The 25251-nt window shown below is 36.0% G+C and overlaps 1 protein-coding gene across 5 annotated transcripts; it reads right to left on the bottom strand.

The window, feature by feature from the left end:
* On the bottom strand, positions 1 to 24864 carry AZIN1 (antizyme inhibitor 1). Of its 5 annotated transcripts, none has more exons than XM_077748168.1 (12): positions 24733 to 24864; positions 16129 to 16286; positions 11324 to 11521; positions 9054 to 9227; positions 8372 to 8544; positions 6544 to 6678; positions 5302 to 5383; positions 4847 to 4921; positions 4056 to 4218; positions 1452 to 1567; positions 925 to 1139; positions 1 to 703 (listed from the first exon to the last, which is right to left on the bottom strand). In XM_077748168.1, exons 3-12 carry the CDS (start codon positions 11423 to 11425, stop codon positions 592 to 594), a joined length of 1347 nt encoding a protein of 448 aa, XP_077604294.1. In that variant the 5' UTR covers positions 11426 to 11521; positions 16129 to 16286; positions 24733 to 24864; the 3' UTR covers positions 1 to 591. The 5 variants fall into 5 exon arrangements, with proteins under 5 accessions (XP_077604294.1, XP_077604293.1, XP_077604292.1 ...); XM_077748167.1 differs by having other exon boundaries at positions 16141 to 16286; XM_077748166.1 differs by lacking the exon at positions 16129 to 16286.
* Positions 24865 to 25251: the final 387 nt, after the last annotated feature.

Here is a 25251-nt window from a genome sequence, read left to right as displayed (position 1 = left end):
AAAAAAAAAAAAAACAGTAAAATCTACACAAAATTTTATTGCAATCATACAAGGGTTACATTAGGTCAAATACAACAAATACTATGATGCAATTTTACATTTATTAAACTACAGTTCAAAGCACAAATTTACACACTCTAAATACACTAAACGCATCTAATGAAGTCACACTGGTCCTCCACTGACATCTGATATATCTGGGTGAAAGACATGAACTTTACAAGACTTTTTAACATGAATCCTTAGTATAAAAACTGTGTACTTGTATGTAAACGATTTAATGGGGAACCCAATTAATGGGCTTCCATCTCCACTAAGTCATCCATTTTGTTGCATATTTTATTTTAAACGCTTAAGGGGTAGGACAAACTGGTAAGTTTAAATCTGGATACATTATCTAAATCTCCCAAATACCACCCCCCCAATGAATTATAGATGAAAGCTGATTTCGTCTGGTCCCAAACAGCTATTACTAATAGATTTTTTTTCCCAAGAGAATTAACAGAATAAGATTGAATTTGTTTCACACTGGAATGTAGACCAGACAAGCTTAACCTGCAACTTCAGATCTAGAGAAGCATTAATGCCTGTTTAAGCTTCAGAGGAAAAGCCATCTCCTTGGCTCAGCTGAATGCAAGAAGGCACAAAGAAGAAGTTCTTCATCATTGTGTCCGAAGTAATTCCAGCATCCTGCATCTCATACCTAACATTAAAAAAAAAAAAGTATAATTCTAAATTAAGCACAAAGACCACGTAACAAATGGACAGGACTATAAAAGTGACTGGTCTTCCAATAACCCTTACCAGAGGAGCACTCTGCTGTTACATGTTAGGCATTTATTTGTTACAGGACTAAAATCATCAGCAAACATCTTAAGTCATCTTAAGTATCCAATCACCTTGAAAATGAAATCAATACCTTACCAATCACTGAATGACATCATGTAGTAAATTGTCGGCCTCTGACAATCATTAAAAGCAGATGGTTCATGGAGGGAATCTGCTCCCATGTTATCAAAGATAAGCCAGTCTCCTACATTCAGCTCAGGAAGAAGACAGTTTTCCACAATTTGATCAAGCTCATCACAGGATGGACCCCAAAGGCTGCTTGTAAACAGAGGCTCATCTTCCTTGTATTTCTGTAGGAAAAGGTTTTTTTTCATTAAATTTTTTACTTGTGTTCATGCAGGTAATTAATTTGAGGGAGGACAAGAGCGTTTTTCACTGAATCAGACCCAATGTGCCTATGAAAGGCAGGCCTAGAGCCAGGGGCACTGGTGCTCCTTAACTCCGAGACGGGCAAACCCTCAAACGAGGGCAATATTCCCCATCCTAAAGTATTTCTCCAAAAATTGGGATGCATCTTAAAAACAAAAAACAAAACAAAACCCCCAAAAGTTCAGTTTCATAAACGGCCAAATAAGCAGTTCTGGTATTTATGATAAACTTGCCTTGTGAACCTCTGGAATGGTATTTAAGTCCTCAGACAGTTTACTTGCAAAAGAACCATAAACACCATCATTCATATAATACATGAAGGCTGGTTCATCACTTCCGGTTTTTTCTACTGAAAAAGCAGAAAAAATAAAGATGAATTTATACTGAAATGTCTAATATAGTTATTATGCAAGGCATAGCAAACAGATTGAATATTTATAGAACATAGTTTGCACATTTCCCAAATATTTCAAGTAATTAAAAAAATATATACTGACATTCCTTAAAACTGTTACCCTAAAAACTGAAAAAACATTTCACACAGGAAGATGACCAGTAAACACACGAAAAAAGTTTGCTACAGAAGTTACCAGGTAAATAAATTAAAACTATAATGAGCTATAACCACCACACACCTATGGAATGGAGAAAATTAAAAAGTGGCAATACTAAAATATCCGCGAAAGTGGGGAAACAATCAGAACTTGCACATATACCCCTCCAGGGGGAGGATAAAATAACCACTTTGAAATCTTTGAAAATATCGATCTACTCTGTGACCCGGCACTTCTGTTATTTTCTCCAGTGAAATGAAAAATGTCCATAAGACTTACACAAGAATGTTAAGCTTCATTCATAATAGCCCACAACTGCAAACAACCAATTATTTATTGCCAAGGAGAATGGGTAAATTGTATGTTCACAGTGGAGTATCAGTACTGAACATGAACCAAAGTAGTTCAGACATTATACTGAGCTGTCCTAAAATACATGCTAGATGATTCCATTTACATGAAGTTTGAGGACAGCCCAAACCAATCTATGGTGGAAAGACCATCATAGTGGGGGCTATCTGGCAAAGGAACAAAACTGGGAAAAAAATTCTAAGATATGAAATTTATGTTTTTAGAGGAATGTTAATATTGGACTTCATTATTTGTCAAATCATATACTTAAGACTGTGCTCAATGTATAAAAAGGACATGTCAGTCGCAGTGAGCACAATCAATACTCTTCTTGGTTTTTAAAATACCACTCTCCGTTAAAATGGACTGAAGCTCTTTGGGAAATGGCAAACTCCAGATCTGAGGCAGGTAAAGAAGAACCTTGAACATCTATATAATGCTTTATTGTGTAACAAATTAATGATACATGCCCATTAGGAATATTAGAAAATTTGTAAGCAGAATGAAAATTCAAAACATTCATATTACTACCAACAGTGATATCATTTTACGTATATTCTCTATTTTTTGAAATGTAAATTTGAATTTCTTTTTAATAGTTTATTGTCAAGTTGGTTTCCATATAACACCCAGTGCTCATCACCACAAGTGACCTCATCCATGCTCATCATCCCTCTCCCCCTCCCCCATCAGTCCTCAGTTTTGGAACATGTATCTTGATGTACTAGAAAGTAAAGAAGTGCTCAGGAAATAATGCAGACAGGCCAAAAGGACCCAAATTTTGTGCAGTAAATAATGAAAAGTAATAGATTACATAACCTATTTAATAAATATCTAGGAGTCTAAACTAATATAAATAGGTTGGTAGGAAAAGAAAGCTATTTTTTTTTTTTTTTTTTTAAATTTCTGAGGGGGGGGGTGCAGTGTGAGCAGGGGAGGGTCAGAGAGAGCGGGAGACAGAATCCGAAGCAGGCTCCAGGCTCTGAGCTAGCTGTCAGCACAGAGCCCGATGTGGGGCTCGAATCCACGAACAGGGAGATCATGACTTGAGCTGAAGTCAGACGCTTAACCGACTGAGACACCCAGGAGCCTCAAGAAAGCTATTCTTAAACTGAATACTGGAGTAAAAGTATGAAGAGAAAAAAGGTTGTTTACAAATTATCTTTACACTTCATTATGAAGAAACTCACCTGATACCATCTTAATTAACCAAGTGATCAAAACGGAAGGTTCCTTATATTCTTGCAGCTCTTCAAGTTCAAAATATTTAAAAACTCAATAGAAAAAAGCCTTATCCCTGCTAACTTAAGGAAAAAAAACTAAAGGAAGAAGTCTTCTTAACGTAGAACAGGACTTTCTACATTTTTTAAGGTAATACTGGTCAGCAAGACGGACTGACTACAGTGCCTTTTTGTTGGTTTGACAAGAGACTAAAGATTTAGACTGTTGGCCCTTGTTATGAAAGAGAGCATAAAGCAGATTGTCTCCCATGAGTAAAAGTACCATGACAAGAGACACTCCAATAAACACCGGTTCTCACAGGATAGGAGAATCAATCAGCTGGGGAAGCTTATCTAAAATACACGTATCCTAACAGCAGAACCAAGAGGTAGATTCAGGAGGTCCTTCCCAACACATACCGTCCATGTCCTACAGTATTTTACACTTGACTAGTATCTGATCATTTCAATTAGTTTGTAGATGAATTGATCTAACAGAAACAAAACTATAAGGGGGCGCCTGGGTAGCTCAGTTGGTTAAATACCTGACTTTGGTACCGGTCATGTTCTTACTATTCGTGTTTTTGAGCCCCGCGTCCAGCTCTCTTTCAATGCAGAGCCCGCTTTGGATCTTCTGCCCCCACCTCTGTCCCTCCCCCACTTCTACTCTCTTCAAATGGGGGGAAGGGGGACTATAAACTTTGTAGCTTACCTCCAGAGGAAAATTTATCATTTTCAACAACCTTCTTTGCAATGATATTAACTGCAAGTGTAAATGCAGAAGACACATAGTAGCTTCCAGGTTCTGAAATTATCTTAATGCCAGATCCTTCAGGAAAGTAGACATCCAACAAAGGGCTGATAACATGATTAACCTATAAATTTTAAACACATTATGATTTCAATATTGAATTACTCTAACACTAGCAATAAAAGAGCAAAACTTCAAATCAGCTTCTTAGTATTAATAGAATGAGGGATGGAGGGCAGAGCAGGAAGGTGAGTAATAATGTACATCTGAGTAAAATAGCTTAAACTATCCAAATTATAAATTCGCTTGTGCCATCAAGTACCCCTAAGAGTAGAAACAACTGTATACAAACTTCTTGTAAATATGTTATAGAGTTCACAGAATTTTATTAAGCTTTTCAAAGTTAGCTAGGGACTTCCCATTGCCTCTTCATCTTAGAATCAAATTAAAAATTTTTTAATGTTTATTTTTGAGAGAGAGAAAGAGAGTGGGGGCAGAGAGAGGGAGACACAGAATCTGAAGCAGCTCCAGTTTCTGAACCCAATGTGGGGCTTGAACGCATAGACTAGGAGATCATGACCTGAACCGAAGTCAGACACTTAACTGACTAAGCCTCCCAGATGCTGCAGAATCAAATTTTAAACAGATGTTACAGGGTTTATTTCCTGCCATTGCTAAACTCTAGTCTACATCTAACACTGTAGTAAAGAATGAGATTATTCCAGGGGATCCATCCACTGAACAAAGTTTACCTCTTCCAACTGAAATTCAGATCCTGTGAAGCCTCCACCAATGTCTAACATGTTCATTGTGAAGCCAAATTCTCCCTAGAGATAGGAAAAATACTTTAAATGCTTATCTGAATTGTAAGCTACAAGGACATTTCAAACACACCTTCCCAAGGAGGTTAATTAGATCTGTTCTAATCTTTAGTATAGAAAGTGTTTTGGTCTCTACTAACAGAAGCAGGTTTACTCAATACTAAGTGTGTGAGGTTTTCCTGAGGTCTGTCCTGTCTTGTAGCCACAGACAAATAAATTACGATTTCATCCCTTTACCCATTAAAAAATGTGACTGTATGGAATGGATTATAAAAAACGAGGCAGATATCTTAAGTATATGAAGGTACTTCAGGGGTAGTAAAACAATGAATATTAGTCTTAAATAACATCCTGCCTTAAAGTATCAAAATGACATAAAAACTTACAGCCATGTCAAACACACATCGAGCATCAGACAGAGCATGTACGTAGACTTGAGATTCTTTGCAAGTGCTTGAAACATGAAATCTGGAAGAAAGTGTAATAAATTTAAATCAATAGCAAATTTTAGAAGTCCTTCCTGTAACTGTTTTTAGTTCTCATTTACCAGACTGACACCGTATTCACAGTATTATTACCAAATATTTAAAGAATTGGAAGCACACGCCTCTAATTATCCAAGTAATAGCAGTTTTTAAAAAATGCCATGTATGGTGCCGTAATTTTATGAAGAATTTAACAATGAGCTCTGTAACTATCAGAAAGAAGAGGCTTTTATGTGTATGAAGTAACAAACATCACCAATAAAACTTGGTCACAAAATCTTTGAATGTACAATTTTATCTGACAAAATATAAAACTGTCTACTGTGAAATATAAATGTACATTCAGCTGAGTATTACTAGACTCGTTAACATTACTTATTGAGAAATACTTATCAGAGATTCGTAACAGAATACTTAAGACTATGGCAGTGGTTACACGAATCTGTTAAAATTCATATAAAGTATAAACCCAAAAAGTCAATTTTCCTGCATGTTAACTTAAAAAACAGAAATTTGAAAACTCTCAAATCAGTCAATATTATCACCTAAGGCAGAATTAAACTTAAAGATGGATAAAGAATCACCACTGTTATGAACAACTGAAAAAGCAAGACCTTGCCTAGCAATGGACTGGCAACTCAAAAAATGTGCCGCTTTGTGCTCCAAATTGGACTCAAACCATAGTTCTGAGATTATGACCCAATCATTAAATCTCTTTGGGGCTCAGTTTCTGCATACTTAAAAATCAAGAAGGTAGAACAATGTCTGATTTACTGGAGTGCCCAAGAGATTAAGAAGGAAAAAAATTTAAAGATGGGAGAAAAATAAAAGTACACAACTCAAATGAATGTCATTTAGGTATTCATTAGAATTCTAGTACATCCTCTCCCTTTAGTTTAAAAAAGAAGGGGGGGGGTGTTAAATTACTAACCTGATTATGATTTTATCTCTTAGGGAAGGGGAAGGTATAGGCACAAAATTATATACAGAATAAAGCACATTTAGTTGTTTTTCCTAGACTAAGGAAAAAAATCTCTAAACTGAAAGCTGAATCTATTAGAGTTCATGCAAAAGAAGTCTTAAAAATCAACCAGAAAGACAAAGATTTATCACCATAAAATGAAATTTAAAACAAATACTCACTTAACCCCAATAATTTGGACATCAAGTTCCTTAGCACATTCCAAGAGATGCCTACAGTTCTTCAGGGTAGTGCCAAACTTCATGTTACCCTCTTCGCCTCCAATATTATCTTCTGTTGCAATATGTAGTAAGACCCTAAGAGAAGGGGAAGATGATTGGGGCAGAGTTGGTTTACATCATCATCAGCACATGTGAAGCCTGAAGATTGTAGGAAGTATGTTGATTATGTTGCCAGTGCTCCCAAATCCAGCGACGGTTGAATCAAGTGAACCTAATGAAAAACAATCCTGTATAGAGAAAAAACTAGCCATTAGGGCCTAAAGCATGAAGCTTTCAAGGATGGGAATTTGGAAAATGCAGGAAGTTAAGACTCTGTTGTAGCAGCAAGAGTCAGTTGGGCTCTGTAATGAAAGACGACATTACTTTCAAATGAAGTCCATCAGTCCATAAAATCACCTAGAAAGACTAAATTGAACAGCAATGCCATCATTGTCTTTCAGTTAAAACTATCAGGGCTTTAAATGTTTCATTTCCTAAATTGTTCCAGCTACCTAACTTTCCACCACTTAGTCTTAGAATACCTATCCATCTCATACATCTTACCAAGAAATTGGCAAACACACAAGTTATTTTATGCATCTAAACAGCAGCCTTTCAAATGCGGATTCAACTCTATTTGGTATTTCCCTCTAAATGACAACAACCAAGACACAACGATCATGACTGTTACTTGAGGAGACACTCAAATAATTACAAACCACTAAAACCCACAAATATACAAATGCTGTTTGTAAAACTGTTTTCCCAAAGAAGTCTTGATGAATGACTGATAATGAGAGGAGCTAAGTCTGATAAAAGCAAAATTATTCTTGACAGTATCAAGAATGTACCATCCACTTTATAGTTTACACAGTAAACATCCCAAATCAGGGCTGTCTTCAAAAGATCACAGAACAGAAGATTTTTTAGAGAGACCAACTGGTTCACTAGCATTTTCTCCAAAAGGGCTTTATTCAAAGGTTTTTAGAGTAATCAATCCTGTCAAGACACCTAAGAATACCATTAAAGTCAATTAAGAAAATTATAAATCTACAAGGAAAATATGGATATGATGCACATTCGCAGGACACACTCAATGCATTAAAAACAAGCAATTTTGTACCAATACAATATACTTTTAGTATATCCTACAATCTTCTTGATGTACCAGTTTGTGACAAGATTAAATATGCCTTTTGCTTTTAAAAAGTCAACATTTTAATTAAAAAAATCTTGGGATGCATGTTAGGTACAAAAAAAAAAAAAACCAAAACAAAACAAAAAAAACCTTCTTGTGCAAAGAGAAGAGTGGGCCTTAGAAAAGAAACCCCTCAAATCTACAGACTAGACTCCTAAGATACTGTCACTAAGGACACCCATTTAAGAACTACAGCCAAAGGCAGATTAAACCCTCAGCTAACCAGGAAAAAAAGCTGGCCAACACACAGCTTGTTTCCAATATGACAAATAACTAGTAGGGTTGATGTGATTATGAAAATACAGCTATGGTCTTCATTTTAATATCCTAAGAACCCCATTTTCTTCCTTGAATTCAAGATTAAAAATTCATATTCCAAACTGTCCTGATCTCCTCCCAACTCTACAAGAAGGATCAGATATGGCCAGCCAATAAAATATATTCTTCCATATACTAGCATTTTCCATATAAGAACTTTAAAGAAGTTATAACACACATCACTACTCTACATAAATGTTGCCTTTTCCCAGGCCAAAGACAAACCCAAACCCTAAGCAGTAAGATAATACGCCCATGTAGTTTTACACTTACTTGGCATTTGGGTGATTACGTGCAATTTTCTTCAATTCAACTTCATTGTCACACGTCATGATGTTCACTCCAATTTTTGCTGCATACTTTATTTGAGACACTTGCTTGCAAGGACTTATGTAAATGATGTTTTCTGGAGATACACCCAATTCTTGCACTAAAGCCATTTCAGTCTATAAAAATACATTTTAAATAGTGTCATCTAAAAAGCAAAAATTTTATTACCCCTTTTCATTCAATTACAATACTTTCTAACTTTTATTTTTTGGCTAACTTCAAATTATATTAAGTTGGCATTGCATAAGGTCACAGTTCATATTCTGGTAATGCTTACTACACTACTCTGTATTAAAATCCTTTTAAAAGACATAATTACCACCAGAGAAATCTCCTGGTTTAGAATTATTTTGCTGTTATCAGAAGTAAAGGTCTAGCTAGCTCTAGCCTAAGGAGGAACAAATAAGTTCTTGATTAAAGATAAAGAAAGCTTTTCAAAGTCTCATCCCACTGAAACTTTCCTTTCATTGGCATAAAGTTTGTAAATTTCCAATACGCTGGGAAGAAGAGTTTAAAAACATCAAAAAGTGAAACTTCCTTGCAAGTTTTCTAACTGCTGTAACCAAAAGTTAAAGTGCGTACTAAATTGTTGCAGTTCAGTGACAAAGTAATGAAAAACACTTACTTTACTGGAACAAGCAAATCCAGTTCCAAGAGCTGCCAAAATCTCAAGTACAGCTGGAGTGGAGTTGCACTTTACTGTGTAAAATGGCTTTATCTGAGCCACTACATTCTGCCACTGACTGTGTTTCTTCACAATCTTTCCAAGATCTCCCACAAAAAATGCATTTTTCCCGGTCTATTATGATCATGAAAAGAAAAAAAAAAAAAAAGAAAGAACTATTAAAGATAAGAGTACCAAAAGTAGTAGAGAACTCCCTTTTCCTCCATAAATGAGCCAAGATACACTTTCACATACATTACTATATATAAGGTTTAAGAGTAATTAAAGCTAGATAGAGCAAATACAGGAGAATCCAAATACTGTTTTCTTTTTAAACTTGACTCTTTGCTGTGTTATGCTTGCCTATTAAATATTCTTTTCTTTGCTTTTAAAAAAACCCATCACTTATAGTAACTTTCTACTTTACAACTGCCTCCTCACTTTGGGGGAGTAGAGGAGAAGGAAAGCACCTGTTTCCTTCCATGCTTTCCTATACTGTTTAAACTACTTTGGTAGTTGAGGACCTAATTTCCTAATACAGTGGGTAGAATCAGGAATGCTAACCAAAATAAGCTATATATCTCCATTACAAATTGCACATAAAGACAGGATGGTAAAATAAGAAAGCAAGGACACTAAGAACCAATCTTTAAGGAGACAAAGTTGGTAACCTATATACACAGAGGTGGCAAAATTATATTTAAAAAATACCTAAGTACAGTAAATGTCAGTTGAACCTGAGTAAGAATATTCTTCCTTCAAAACTCAGGTAACAGATTTTAATTAGGGATCTAGGGAAATGTGTAATGATTTTAACACAGCTACTCTAGGGTAAGAGAAATGACTATAACATGTCAGGCAGAGAGACCATAAATTACTCAATGTAATATGGCAGACCAAACAATCTTATTTAGAATACACAACCATTGTTTGCGCTATGAAGACAATATTACTGTTTTCTATTCTTTAATGCACTTGAAAATGTATACATTACTGAAACATACTGACCAGGATATAGACATGATTGGAAATTATGGTTTCTGTGTGGCAGATATGGGACAATTGCACTCAAGTTGCCCCATTCTTTAAAGATATGCCATCCCTAATGTTCTGAAGACAGAAAATTTATTTTTACTTTAATATGGAAAAAAAAATAAGACAATTATGCCTACCAGCAAGAGAACTGGGATTTAAGAACAAAAACAAAAACACCAAACAAGATGTTTAGTTGTAACCACCCTTGGGCCATACAATTAGATGCACTAATTGTGCTAGATCCCCACCGCTAGGAGAGAATAGGGCTGCAAGACTAACCCTCACTGAATGTTACTAAATTGGGATATTTCAATATTGTTGGACAAGAATGAATGAAAGGAATAGTCTAAAGATCATTATCTGACCCACAGAGAATGTTGCAGAAGTTAGAGGACTAAGAGAAGGGGTCGGCAGACTTCCACTAGGAGGTTCCTAGTGACCTGAGAGAAGGAACTACAGGATGGCTTGGCTATACAATAGGCTATATAATATGACAAGTCTCATAAATTTTTTCCTCAAAAATTTTGACAGCAGGGGAAAAGAGATTTGCTGAGGTGTGGGAAGACTTGAGCACATCTGTAAAGGTCAAGAGAAGTACTTTTGTATCCTCTTACTGAACATCAATAACATGAAAATTTTTCAATAAATTTGGAAAAATGGGCCATTAGCTCCAACAAAAAACCCAAATTTTATCAGTAAGACAATAAACAAAAATAGTCCTATTAGTAAGTACCAAACAAAAAAAATCTTAAGTAGCAATATGAGTCAACAGAAGTGGACATCTGGCACAGAGTAAACATTCCAGTGTAAGTTATCAAATTCTCAGCCAACATACATGACCAAAGTTATATAAAATACAAATTAAAATCTACTCAAGCATATAGTTGAGAAAAATGGAGTAAAAAGCCATGTAGTGACTACTAAGAGGACAGCAACATAATCAAGAAAAGAGAACATACAAGAGCTGGGCACAGCAGACAAAGAGTGGTTAGAAAGCCACTCGTTTTAATCTGGGCTGGAAAGAAAACCTCATCATTACCCCAGGGAAGTGGTGGTGTCAAATTAAAGACAACATAGAGAAGTGAACATCTGAAAAAAGTACTTTCATCAGATTAACATCTTCGAAATAGACCAATGTTTTAGAATTCAGAAATTTGTAAACACTAAATTTGAGAAATGGGAGACAGCACACTTACCAGGGTGTGCTCATAAACATAGTTATCAATCACATTCCCAAGGTTTGTTCCTTCATCCAACAGGCCAACGGAGTAGTTTGCATCGTCAATAAATCCTTTCATCTCAGCCGTATTCCACAAAGCCGAAAGTCATAAACCAGGAAAAACAAGAGACGGGCCACCAAGCCTTATGTCTGGGTCCTTAGAATATGCAACAAACTGTCAAAATAGAAGTTATTTCAAAGTCTGTATTATTTCACTATTAACCTTAATATAGGAGTTGTCAATGAAAGTGTGCTAAGTGTCCAAATTAGTGAGGAATCTGTATCACTTAACACTTGCAGAAACACTGGATCATTCAACATCTTTTAGTGCCCATTTTAAAGTGAATGTGTATTTTATACATTTAAAAACCAAGCTCAGTATGACACAGTTTAAGATAATCCATACACGTGCAGTTTACCACCAGTCACTATGGTCAGCTTGTTTACATGCCGTGGTAGACCCAGACTGTATTATTCATCTCGCTGTACGGTTCTTCCATAACACACAATTTTCAGTAAAAACATACTCGTTTTAAGAAAGCTGGTGAAATACTATCTCCCGCCAAGAAGTTAAAATATTAGTCTAAGCTTCAATATACTGCCAGTCACATCCCACAGTATTAATAGGTAACTGCAGATAAAGGTCTTCTAAATTCTACAGTAGGCGCAAAGTCAAGTAACAAATGGATGGGGAGGTGGGTAGAGAGTTACTTTAGTGGACAATCTCTAACTGTCTAGGTCTCACCTCAAGCTAAAATGGTACCGGCTACATCAGGTTAGCAATTCAAGTATCTTATGAGTTAAGTTAAGTTAGTGAAACAAAAGTCAGAAAGAACTGGTGGTGGCTATGTCATTTAATAGCTATGTGATCCTAGGTCAAATTCTCTTTACTTCCTGAAAAGGTTGCTGTAAAAACAAAAACAAAAGGTATAGCATACGAATTAAAAAAAAAAAAAAAAAACGCAAAACACCAAAAAACCCCAGTTGTTCAAACGTGTTGATTTAGAATAGAGCTAAAATAAAGTTGCCAACTGCCAGAAACACAAAAATGCCATCACAATTTAAAACGAGGTACAAGCTAGGCACCTGGTACATCCTAAACCATTTACTAAGAGCTTTAAAGGCAGACTAAATCCAACATCTCTCCTATCAAAGAAATCTTTCCTTCCCCCAAATCACCAATGCTCCCCCAGACAGCATATACTGAAGAAAGGTTGATCTTTCCTGAATTCACTGATCCTTAAAGGTTAGCTTAGGCAAGGATTTCTTTTAACATAAAGTGTCCATCAGCCAAAGAAGTCCTCCAGACAGGATACTGCTCATTGTCTGGTACTGATTTCTAGTCGCCACATTAATAACGAGCACAGATCAGCCATAGGCAACCTATTTCAAAACTTGCACAGCCTTTCCCTGTGTCCTTGATTCTCCCCTTCCCTCCCTCCAATGCTGTTCTATGTGCCAGTGTTCACTTTCTGTGATGGCCCTCATCTTAAAGGTATACTCCACTTCAGTGGTTCCAAAGTGTCAGCTTTTTGAATGCACCAAAACAAATTCATCAGTAAACCGTAACATTAGTCAGATTCCATGAAATAAAAATACTTTTTTAACTTTTAAAACACTAACTTCATCTCCAAGAAGTCAACTACATCAGTGTATAGCTCATCAAATCTCCTTCATGCAACAACAGAAACAGAAAAGATGAGGATATTTTTATTTTACCAAAGTAGTTAACTCAGGCATATCTACATTAGACTTTTAGACTTAATACTTCTACAATAAAGTCCCATTGCAGCCTGGACATTCTCTAAAGGTTGTTATACCAGAAATGATGTAAACCTGTGCCCAGAAAGCAGACGTTTTAGGCCTGAGGATACATTTTATTTTAAACAACCTAACTCCAGTTAGAGTAACAATTTAGGGGGATATTCAACTAGACACTGAGGAAAATAGAAATGATAAAAGCTACTTATTAAAAAATATCAAATATATGTATAAGAAAGAGTAAAAACTTACAGTTCAGTTTAGCCATCACAAATCTTTTTGGTCAAACAGCTTTCACTTATTCTCTTAATAATGAAAAAAAGATCTTCAGTCTAATTTTTCAGTTCATGAAACGCCTAAGTCTCTATGTAGTATTTACCTGGGAACCTTAAGTTATGAATTATGGACCTCATAGGCAACTGCTGCCACGTGCAAAAAGTCTAGTTTACAGTCACAGGGATATGTTTCTCAATTTCCTATAGCTGCAGTCCTTCTAGAAAGGACTAGTATCAGGATCCTCAGTACTTACAAAAATATGCATCTTACCTGCTGAATACCTACATTCTTAACAGCAAACATGTTATGGCACTGTGCCAAGCACTTTTGTAAGAACTTTATCTATACATATTATATCTCTTAATCCTTAAAAAACCCATAATAATGGTATTACCCACATTTGAGCACAAACCAGTTCCAGAGATGCTGATGATCAAATTATGTTTAAAAGGAAAAAAAATCAGTCTCTCCAGCACCCCATCCCAGGAAAACACAGGATTCCTTTTTTTGGAAATCCAACTTACATATAGCATAAGAACATCCTTTTATGTCTATTCATAGCTTTTTAGCCTTTATGACTATTTTCTAGATTTTAACCTTGCTGTTCTTCTGTATCTTTGGTCTAATTCTCAGGTAAACCCAAATATGAAACCATTTTTTTTATTATCCATAATATCAACAATTTACATGAAACACTGTGCAACTCATTTTGACAAATGTATATATCTGTGTATCCACTAACCAAAAGGGTAAGTTCCCTCATGTCCGTTTTGTAGTAAATCCCCAAATCTGCTTCAGGTAACCATTGAACACTTTCTGTCACTATAGATCAGACTTTTGTGGAAGTGAAATAATTTTTAAAATATAACCCAGAAACAAACTAAAACAGTTGACAAATAATAACATGAACTAAAATACCGGAAAGTGTGCCCTGCTGTAATGGATAGAATGCTGTGGAATTGCTGTACAATTATCATTGAAATGGAACTCTCACTTCAAAAGTAAACACAGTGTTCATTCACCATTCTCTAGTCGATTCGCAAAAAGGACTCAGATGGGAAAAAATAAAATTCACTTGTTATACTTGGCAGTACTTAATGAAAGAATTAAGGGACTAACACACCTAAACCACTAAAACAGATGTAGTACAAGTAATATTATTGGATTTCCTTAATTATACTGAGAACTGCAAAAAAACTGTTAAACCAACACTAATAGAGCCTATACATAAAAGATGGTGGGCATAAGTGAGCTCTCTCTCTTCTTATATGGTCCCCACAGGTTCTGATACTCCCCTATTTCTTAGCTCAGAATAGGTGCTCACAAACAGATGGGACAAAGGACTTCACAACTTTTAAGAATGGGGAGTTCTTAAAGTTAGGGCTGGCTTGTGACAGCAATGAACTCCTTCAACTTCAAAGTGTGTTGAAAAAGATAGTACATCGTTCACATTCTTAAAAGGAGCCCAAAACTTGAGACAAAAGTGACCCGCATATAAACGCAAAGTTCAAATATCAGTTACTGTTAAAAGCTAGAAATTATGCACAGGAAAAACTAATTCCTGTTAAGAATCTACAGAATAAGGCCTTCAGGAGGGAGATTTTCAAACACATCTTAAGTCAACAAACTCTTTGTTCAAATGAAATGTCACTTGGAAGCCCAATATTTCCCACAACTGAAAAGGCTTAGGTGGTTATGGGTAGGCTGATCTTTCCTATCCCTAATATCGTGCCTCTCTCTTACTGAACAAATATGAAAAGTAGTTCATACTCCTACCACCAGGAGCCTTTGCCTAATTTTCTTAACATGTTAGCAAAAACTATTTTAAAGCTCCACTGTCTCAAGAAAGGTTTATGTTCTACATTTCTGCCTTGAAGCACTAAAGAAACATTTTGCTAGTTTTCAAAAAAAAATCATTTGAAGTTACTTGGTAATAATACACTAAACCAAAAATCTATGATACGTATAGCATGTTCTATGGACCCAGAATGAAAGTGTGTATGTGTGTTGTGGGTGAGCAGAGTTTATATTGTATACCAGATCGCCAAGTTAATCCACCGCAATTTCAAGCACCACAGGGAATTTCTAGACACCTCTCTATTAAGAATGCACTCAAACCAGGTAATGCCAAACTTGCCCCCAATGCTCCAATCCTAGGTATAATTTCCAACAGACACTGTACCATTTTTTGTGGCTTATTAAAAAAAAAAAAAAGAGAGAGAGAGACTGTCTTACTGGCTCTAACACATTATGACCCACTATATACTATAGTCTGGTGCTGCTAGACATTGAAGTATTTACATTAAACTTCAGAATACCTACCCTATATAAAAACCTTAGATTTTCTTCAACTGGAATCAATTCATAAAAGCTCTGAAGTTTATTTTCATCAACAGATACCAGAAGTATTCTTTACTTACAAGTCTTTAAGCCATATTCACAACCGAAAACCTTAACCATAAGCTGTTTATTTTATACTAGTACAAGTGCTGTAATCACAATACTACTTCTGTAAGGGATTTCCTCTGGATATCATAGCTGGGAAGAAAAAAATGTTTAACATTTCTTATTTACACCTTATATTGGTGTTTTTTGGGAGTATGTTTTTTTATGAAGAGCTGCCAAAGAAACAGAAGGCTCCAAAGAACGGCACTGCTCCCTGGAACCTTCCATGAGGCCGCTGAGTCCTCATGTTCATTGAGAGGGAAGCGCCAAGAGAAGTGGCTGCAGCAGCTGGGCACTTGCCTTGTTACACACCTGCTACAAAGGCTTCTATAGTTGATTGTACTTCAGAAGAAACTGATACATCTCTCAAATAATCACAAGATAATTCTGGCAGCAACAGCCCACTTGACACCAAGCTGGATGAATATGAGTCTTGGATTGCTGAAGTGAAGACCTCCCTGGAAGTAGAACAGGGAGAGCTGAAAGGCTGAGAGTACAGTTTCAGAGACATGTAAGCAGGAAACCCAACCTTAATATAGCAACCACTTCTCTAAAAGGACTTTTTACTCATTTAAAAAAATGAGAACTTGAGACATTTTGAAATTACTACTATAAAGAAGCCGAAGAGCACTTTTTTTTTTTTTTTTACATAGTCAATTGAGGACTTAAATCTCAGCTAACAACTTTAAAAAGACACAATGCTGTTGAAGTCACCTCTGTATCCTACCTGTCGGGAAACGTTACTTACCACATAGAATACTTTTAGAAATAACTGGGCAGAAGAATACTAGAAGAGGATTCTACAGGAGAACTTTGGCACTTTAGATGGGGGCCTGGAGCAGGTTCAAACCACCAAAAATAATGTCAAGAAGCTACATACTGGAAATGGTACAAAGTTCCAATAAATTGTGCAAAGGCCATATGGATTTTTGCCATACCGGACCAAAAATAAGTGATGCAGAATAACAACCTACACTGAGTACTTAGGATCATCAGGACAGAGCATGCTTCAATCAACAGTTAAGTGGAAAGCGAAAATGGCAATAAGCACCCTTATTTTTCAGGTGATAAGGTGAAAAGTAATAAAGGAAAAAAAGGAAACCCTAAATAATCCTAGAAAAAGAATATTATAGGTGACTGCTGAAGAATTATTTTAAAGGGCAAGAGTTAAGAATGAACAGGAGGTATTTAAAGGTGGGGGAGAAAAACCCTAAAGGAAATGAGCTCAACAGGGTAAGTTTGAAATGCCTAGGTAAAGGCTGCCCTATGAAATGTCTCACAAAATTCTAAAATACATCTTAATGAGAAAACAAAATACAGGATTTTCATACAATGTGTGTGGAATTGACAAGATTAGTCTTCATTTAAAAAATCTGTCTTGACTATTTGATGTGAATAAGTTTTTTCCTGGAGGAAGTGTATGTACCCTCACACAAGTAAAATACTTAAAGGCCTTTTGGTAAGTAAGATGTAGTAACATTAAAGATTAACTACTATAATCCACATGAACAGCAAACTACAACCATATTAACACTTCATACTTTCTAAGCCTTCAGGTGCAGTACAGATGCAAAATAACTCTTTAAAAAAAATACACTATTTTGATTACTTTAGAGCAGATATCACAGTCACCTCAAGAAGAAAGTTTGTCATTATATATAAAACACATGTGTAATACAATTATTGCAACAAATACTAGGTTAAGAAATAGAATACCCTAGAAGCCGTACACAGCTTTCCCAGGTGGCAGTAGTTGCATCTCCCCTAGAATAATCATGTTCATGCTTTTCTGATCATTAATTCCCTTGCTATTTAATACTTTTATTATTCTACGTCCCCCTAAACCATTGGCTTTTATTGGTTTACTGCTATAAATAGCATCTGTTATTCTTCTATCATGACCGACTTCTTTTGCTCAGCTTTAGTCTCAATTCACCCTTGCCGACAGATACAACCAGAGTCCATTAATTTTCACTGCTATGTAGTACTTTGTGTAGCTATACCATTTATTTATCTGGGCTGGATCTATGGGTTACTTCCCATGTTTTGTTATATTCTTTATATTATTTATGACCTAACTTCTATTATTTATGTACCTAAGGGCACTGCTATTTAAACTGTAGTACAAGAGTCTAGCTTGCTGGCTGACAGTTTAAGTAGCACTGGTCTAGGGCTACATACATACTGGGAATGGAACTGCCAAGTTTTTAGTGAAAAATGGTCTTCAAGTCTTTTGCTCATTTTCCCATTGTTTTTTGCTTTTTCTTACTTGTGGGAGCTCTTCTTGAATTTAGGAGAGCAAATACCTCACTGAGGATTATATGGGGATTGTTTTTGTTAGAATGTCCATGTTGAACATACTAAGCTATCTCATCCTACTTTTGGCCATGCCTAACCTAGATGAACTGAAATTCATCTAGAACCTAGAATTATACTTATTTAGGAGCTCTTTAGAGTATCAGAGGGTCCTTGCAGTAAAAAGCCAAGAAATAGACGAAAAACCATATATTCAACATAAACCTAATTATCAATTTGTCTATATAAGCACATAAAATCGTAGTAGGAAGTTACATCCTAAAAGCACAGTGAAGAATTAAACTAAAATATAAAACTGAAAAGCACCTACAGTTAAAGGAAATTTTTTATTAAATGAAAGGAGAAAGAATGCGTAATTTTTATGTTCTTATTAATCAATGTTTTAAGATTATAACATCTAATACTACTCATGTTAACAATAATATTCGATTTGCAACCACGCGGATGGAACTAGAGGGTATTATTATGCTAAGTGAAATCAGTCAGAGAAAGACAAATATATGACTTCACTCATGAGGAATTTGTGATACAGAAAAAACATAAAGGAAGGGAAGCAAAAGTAATACAAAAACAAGGAAGGGAACAAGACATAAAAGAGTCTTAAATACAGAGAACTGAGGGTTGCTAGAGGGGCTATGGGTTGGGGGATGGGCTAAATGGGTAAGGGGCATAAGGGAGGACATTTGCTGGGATGAGCACTGGGTGTTAATACATAGGGGATGATGAATTACTGGAATCTACTCCTGAAATCAGCACTATATGATAACTAACTTGTATATACATGAAAAACATATTAAAGAGAAATGGATATACTAAATATAAATAGTAAATCTTAAAAAAGATTTAAAATTGGTCTGAGTTATAATCCGTAACAGTTCACATCAATGAGAAAATAAGACCATGTAAAATATGCACCTATAATGCTGGTTAATATATACAAACGATCTAGTACAGGTGTTTTTCAAAACTGCAGGACCTTAAACTCAGGAATGTCTGTTTTCCCAGGCTACAGACTGCTGAATAAAATTCAATTGTTCCTATTAGGAAGAAAAAACCCCAACAAACCAAACCAAAAACTAATAACACCTAGAACAATGCTGTCCAGTAGAACTTTGTGTGGTAAATGCAATTTTATAATTGCCAAAAATAGCAGCCATTAGCCACATATAGCTCCCCAGCACTCACAACGTGGCTCGTGCAACTAAGAACAGAATCTTAAATTTTATTTAGTTTTAACTTTTAAACTTCTCTACCCCCAAATAACTTTGATCAAGAGAACAAAGATCTATTCACAAGTTTACAAAGCTAGACTGTAAGGGCACAAAAAGTAAAGTAACAAACTCCATAGCAAATTCTGAAGAGAGATTTAAAATGCATGCTTACATAAGATAATGAAGAAAAGGCAAAAACAGTTTGGAGAGGGGCATTCAACAAGAGTTATCTTGGGTCCTTTTCTAAGTCAGTTATAGGCATTTAATATCTCATCTCATGGTGGCTGAATATGACCCATGCAGGCTGAACGTCATCAGTGTAATCCTTGTAACTCAGTGTGCTGTACAAATATTTTCTATTCCTGACATAACATTCTTCACATTATTCATTGGATTAGAGAAAAGGATGGCTAAACCTCTGCTTCAGTTAGGTTGTGACAAATCATTTAAGTGTGCATGGATGATCCGGGAATGGAGATAAAGGACAGAAAATATTGGTTTCCTACGCCTTACCAATGTGAGGGCACTTTACTTGCAAAAGTAAAGTGTCAGGCTTATCTGAACAATAAGCCAGCCTACACCAGCCTACTATTTACATAGATTTTACAGTATACAAGGTACAAATAACTTATTTACTCCAATTTGGAATTAAGAGTCTCAAAATTTTGGGGGGCTAGAGGGGAGTCTCAAAAACTCAAATAAGACCAGATAAAAAGAGTTTAATGGAACATACAGATTGGTAGCCACTGTTAATTCTCTTGGCTCAACTGTCTTTTGTAATAAATTTAAGAACCATTTTACCCCTTTTAAAAATTGCTCTGCATTGCTTTTCAATGTTTTTGGTCCTTCCAGAAAAGATTCTAAATCTGCCCAAAGGAAAAAAACTTCATGTTCCCCAAATGCTGTTTTATCCATTAGCATATTTTCACACTGTTCTTGTACAGAATACTTTCCAACTAATTTACACAAGCAGTGAGGAACCATCAAATACTATTTTATGTATGCCAAGGGATACATATGCTTTAAAAACTGGTATTTCAGGGGCGCCTGGGTGGCTTAGTCGGTTAAGTGTCCGACTTTCGCTTAGGTCATGATCTCGCGGTTCGTGGGTTCGAGCCCCGCGTCGGGCTCTGTGCTGACTGCCAGCTCAGAGCTTGGAGCCTGTTTCAGTCTGTGTCTCCCTCTCTCTCTGACCCTCCCCTGCTCACGCTGTCTCTCTCTCTCTCCTAGAAATAAAAAAAACAAAAAAAAAAAACAAAAACAAAAAACTGGTATTTCAAGGATAGCAGTTTTATTCAGCTTTTTGTCAAAGGCACTAACAACTATTAAGGAATGTTCTGTTGAATTTACTTCCATCACAAAGTCTGTTAATTACGAAAACTAAAATTTTTTTCCCCATAAGTCAAAAACTTGACTTTATTACTGACAATAGTAATAACAGGAGGAAACAATACTAGTACATTCATACAGAACATTTCTTCCCTAGTTAAAAAAAATTCTAATTTAGGTAGGATGGGTACTATTAAGGCATACATAAATATTCCCAATCAGGAGACAGAGCATGAATATTTAAAATGCTGATGACTCCAGGTGCCTGGGTGGCTCAGTTAAGCCTCCAACTTTGGCTCAGGTCATTATCTTGAGTCCTGCATCAACATCTGTGCTGATAGCTAGGAGCCTGGAGCTGGTTTCAAACTGTGTATCTCCCTTTCTCTCTGCCCTTCTCCCACATACTCTTTCTCTCGAAAATAAACATTAAAAAATAAAATGCTGATTATTCTTATGGAGTTCTTCCGTGAACATAGTCAACTAATGACCACCACATAAAATACTTGCAAGTTTTAAGAGCCCATTTAAACAAATCAATTAATTGTAACCTTTTTCTAGATTTAGATACAATTTACTAAAAAGTATACGGTAATGATTAATTCAATGTGACTTCATCACCAGATCAGCTAAAAGCAGTTGGTTAGAAGAGAATTTAGTCTTCTGGAAAGGATTACTTAAAATTTTTCTATCAGGCTTATTAATTACAAAATGGAGCTCTGGCTAAAGTAACTTGAGAATCTAGCCCACTGAAAAATCCACTCCAGCATAAAGCCCTGAGGAATTTTTTCTTAAAGGCATGCAAAATTGTTTCCACAATAAGAGGACTTTCATTAATCTTAGATACTATTAGTGTTAAAACACCTGTCAAATATCTTTACAGTGCTCGCATATTACGTCATACATATATTCTAAAAAGGTTTTCAAAGAAAAGCTCTTATGTAACCAACTCTTTAAGTTCCTAAATACTTAATAAATGATCTCAAAATTCAATTACCTGATTTAAAAACCCGTGGAGGGAAATCCTAGAACTTAGACCACCTGCACAGCACTACTGAAGTATTACATTATTCAAATAGAGTTCACGTAACTATATGCTTCCGATGCTGTGCAAATGAAAGTATTTTCTACAAAAGCCAGTGTTAAGCCCTTTAATGACTTGTGGTTTTCCAAACAGTATTGTTGCTCAACAGGATTTTAAATGTCCAGTATAACACTCCTATTATATCTAAGGACCTTTCCGGAATGTAAAATTTTCTATTGCCATTTTCATTAATTCTAGTCAAGAACCTTTGGGGCCAGTGACTTTTCTTAAATTTAAAATTTCCCAGATTTTAGGGGCACCTAGGTGGCTCGGTCGGTTAAGCGTTCGACTTTGGCTCAGGTCATGATATCATGGTTTGTGGGTTCGAGCCCTGTGTCAGGCTCTGTGCTGACAGCTAGCTCAGAGCCTGAAGCCTGCTCCTGATTCTGTCTCCCTCTCTCTCTGACCCTCCCCTGCTCATGCTGCCTCTCTCTCTCTCAGAAATAAAACATCAAAAAAATTTTTTTAAATAAATAAATAAAATGTCCCAGATTTTAGGGGTGCTTGGGTGGCTCAGTTGGTTAAGTGCCTGACTTTGGCTCAGGTCATGATCTCAGTTTGTGAGTTCAAGCCCCGCGTTGGGCTCTGTGCTGACAGCTCAGAGCCTGAAGCCTGCTTGGGATTCTGTGTCTCCCTCTCTCTCTGCCCCTCCCCAGCTCATGCTCTCTCTTTCTCTGTCTCAAAAAATAAACGTTAAAAAAAATTTTTTTAAGTAACTTTTGAATTTCAGAATGATACATATAAGGGATTGTGGACCTGCAGCTTTGCAGCAAAGCACCAAGTACTAAAGTTTCCTTTAACATAGTATACATTGTATTTGTGCATAACAAGTAAAAATCAGTTACTCTGGCTGCCAGAACCTGCAGAATAAATAAGTGTCTTTAGTATATTCTATCTGTACTCATCTACCCCCAAAGGAGTTAATTATGGATTTTCCAAGTTCACTAGATATTAAATAGAATGCAAAGTTAAGTTTTCATTAAAGAGACTTCAACTAAAAGCCTATCTTTTAATATGACCTTCCTTAAATCATGAAGCTTGTTCTTAAATTACCATCTTAAATCTACTCATGATTCTAATCAACTAGACGCCACCCCAGAAAAGTTAAATCTCCAGGCCAAGAAGGGAGGATCATCAGATATACTAGAATTAGAACAGATGACTAACAAAAATTAAGAGGTAACTGACTTGGTCCTAAGATGGCAGTCACAGTGCTTCTCTTTAATATGCACACAAGCCACCTGATGAAAATGCATCCACCCAGGTTTGGGTGGGGCTGAGATTCTGCATTTCTGTAGCAGGTGATGCTAATCCCAATACCACACTACATTACAAAGGGGTGGTTAATACACTCAAAAAAATAAGATGTCACTGTAACAGTTTAAGGCAAAAGGGGAACTGTTCTGGCTATAGCTGTGATTTTAAAAATACATATTTGCTCGAACTCATAGCTAAGAGAAAGCCAGTTTGAGGAAACCCTCCGGTCAGGTTTCTAACTCAGTAAAACTTTCAAGAAATATTATATAAACGTATTCTCCCCACTCTTGAGCCTTATAAATGTGTTGAAAAGGTCTGCTTTAACACACTTTAGAGAGAACATTTTTATTTGATACTAACAAAATCAGACTACAGAAACACTAAACCGATAATCTATACTTTCCTGAAAATTTCAATGGTTATTCCAAGCGTCTCCACAACTTAGAAACATCCAAACTTCGGGGCACTTGGGTGGCTCCGTTGGTTAATCACCAGACTCCCAATTTCAGCTCAGGGTCATGTTGGGGAGTTTGAGCCCCACATGGAGCCCGCTTCAGGTCCTCAGTCTCCCTCTCTCTGTCCCTCCCCTAAGCACGCACACACATGCTCTCTCTCAATGTTAAAAACAAACAAACAAACAAACAAAAAAACACTCACAAAAAAAACACCCGAACCTCAAAACCCAAATTTCAATAGCAAGAAACCTAAAATAAATTTAAAAATTTAACTATACAAATTCAGCAGCAAATTTAAACAACAGTTCACTGTGGAGTTGTATTTTGCATAGATGTTCAATTCAAAAGTAAAATCCACACACAGAAAAATCAAGTACAGGCAAAAACTATTCAAAAAAATCTGTTCAGCAAATAGCATGCTAGTAGACATATCTATCATCTCTCAGCAAGTCCTCTAAAAACAATCATTTTCCTCACCAGTTGAGTATTACATAAAATCACTTTATAAAACAATTTTAAACTCTAATAATCACTTTATACCTGGCAAGATGCTCATAACTAAACAAGAACTAAGACTCACCTCTCATACACCATGCTGTGAGTGGAATGATAAACAATCTTTTGCTCTATTTAAAACTGTTTTTTTCTGATTAAGACCAAATACCTGAAAATTTACCAAGTTAAATGGTTGAATGATGGAATTAGCCAACTGCCTGCCTACACATTAAATTACAAAACGAAAACAAAAAAACCTCTCCAACTTATGGTAAAACCTGGGCTAGTAAGATTTACTAAAACTCAGTCTACAGTATGTATTTAAGTAATGTTTGTTATGTGTCCAAAATAAATTTTAAGTGATTCAGTCACTGGTAAACAATGCATATAAAACTGAATCCGTAAACCCTTAACTGTCAAGCCTCTATTTTTTGAGAGAGAAGGAGGGAGGGAGGGAGAGAGAAGGCACGCATAAGGAGGGAGGGAGGAAATACTCCAAGCAGGCTCTACTCTCAGCTCAGAGCCAGGGCTTGAGCTCACAACCCTGGGATCATGACCTGAGCTGAAATCAAGAGTTGAACTCTCAAACAACCGACTAAGCTACCCAGGTGCCCCTATTTTATAACTTTTAAAAAGCACATTAAGGGTCACTGTACTTTAAGAGGTAAATACAATTTCAAATTCGGAAAAAGATGAAACAACAAGAACTTACTTTACTTCAATTTTACAAGATCCCCGGCACAGATATGAAAATACTTACATGGACAAGTTAGGAGATGGAACCCCCCTATCATCAGCTAGGTTCCCAAGGTGGCTCAGCGTTGAAGTCGAACTGCTCTCTATACAGCACTTCTCCTAGGCCCTCTGGGTAGTTGTATACTTGGTCAGAAAGTTCGCCCTAAAGAAGGAAATAAAAGTGGTAGCAAACAGTCCTAAATTAAAAACTATGTTACACTGTGCTTCAGGCAAGTTAAATTGATTTATAGATTAACTGTGGGGGTATGTTCTAATTTTTAAAAAGTGTTTCATTAGTCACATTACACAAATAATGTTTTGGAAGGGTTTACCATACTACCAGGTACTTTTTATGTAGTAAAAATTTCCAAGCTCCTATAGTACAAAATTCAAACTGATATCATGATCTTACTAAGTTGCTTTATCTACCTACTCAGTTTCCAGCCTTCATCCAATTTCATTTTTGCTTTTATTTATCCTCCAAAACCCAAATTTCTCAGTGGACTAAAATTGCAAAATTCCCAAGTACCCTGGTCAACCTAAT

Source organism: Crocuta crocuta, unplaced genomic scaffold, assembly GCF_008692635.1.
Source record: "Crocuta crocuta isolate KB4526 unplaced genomic scaffold, BGI_CrCroc_1.0 scaffold39, whole genome shotgun sequence".
Classification (NCBI taxonomy): domain Eukaryota; kingdom Metazoa; phylum Chordata; class Mammalia; order Carnivora; family Hyaenidae; genus Crocuta; species Crocuta crocuta.
The sequence above is the reverse complement of the archived record's forward strand: the minus strand, read 5'-3'. Positions and strand labels throughout refer to the sequence as shown.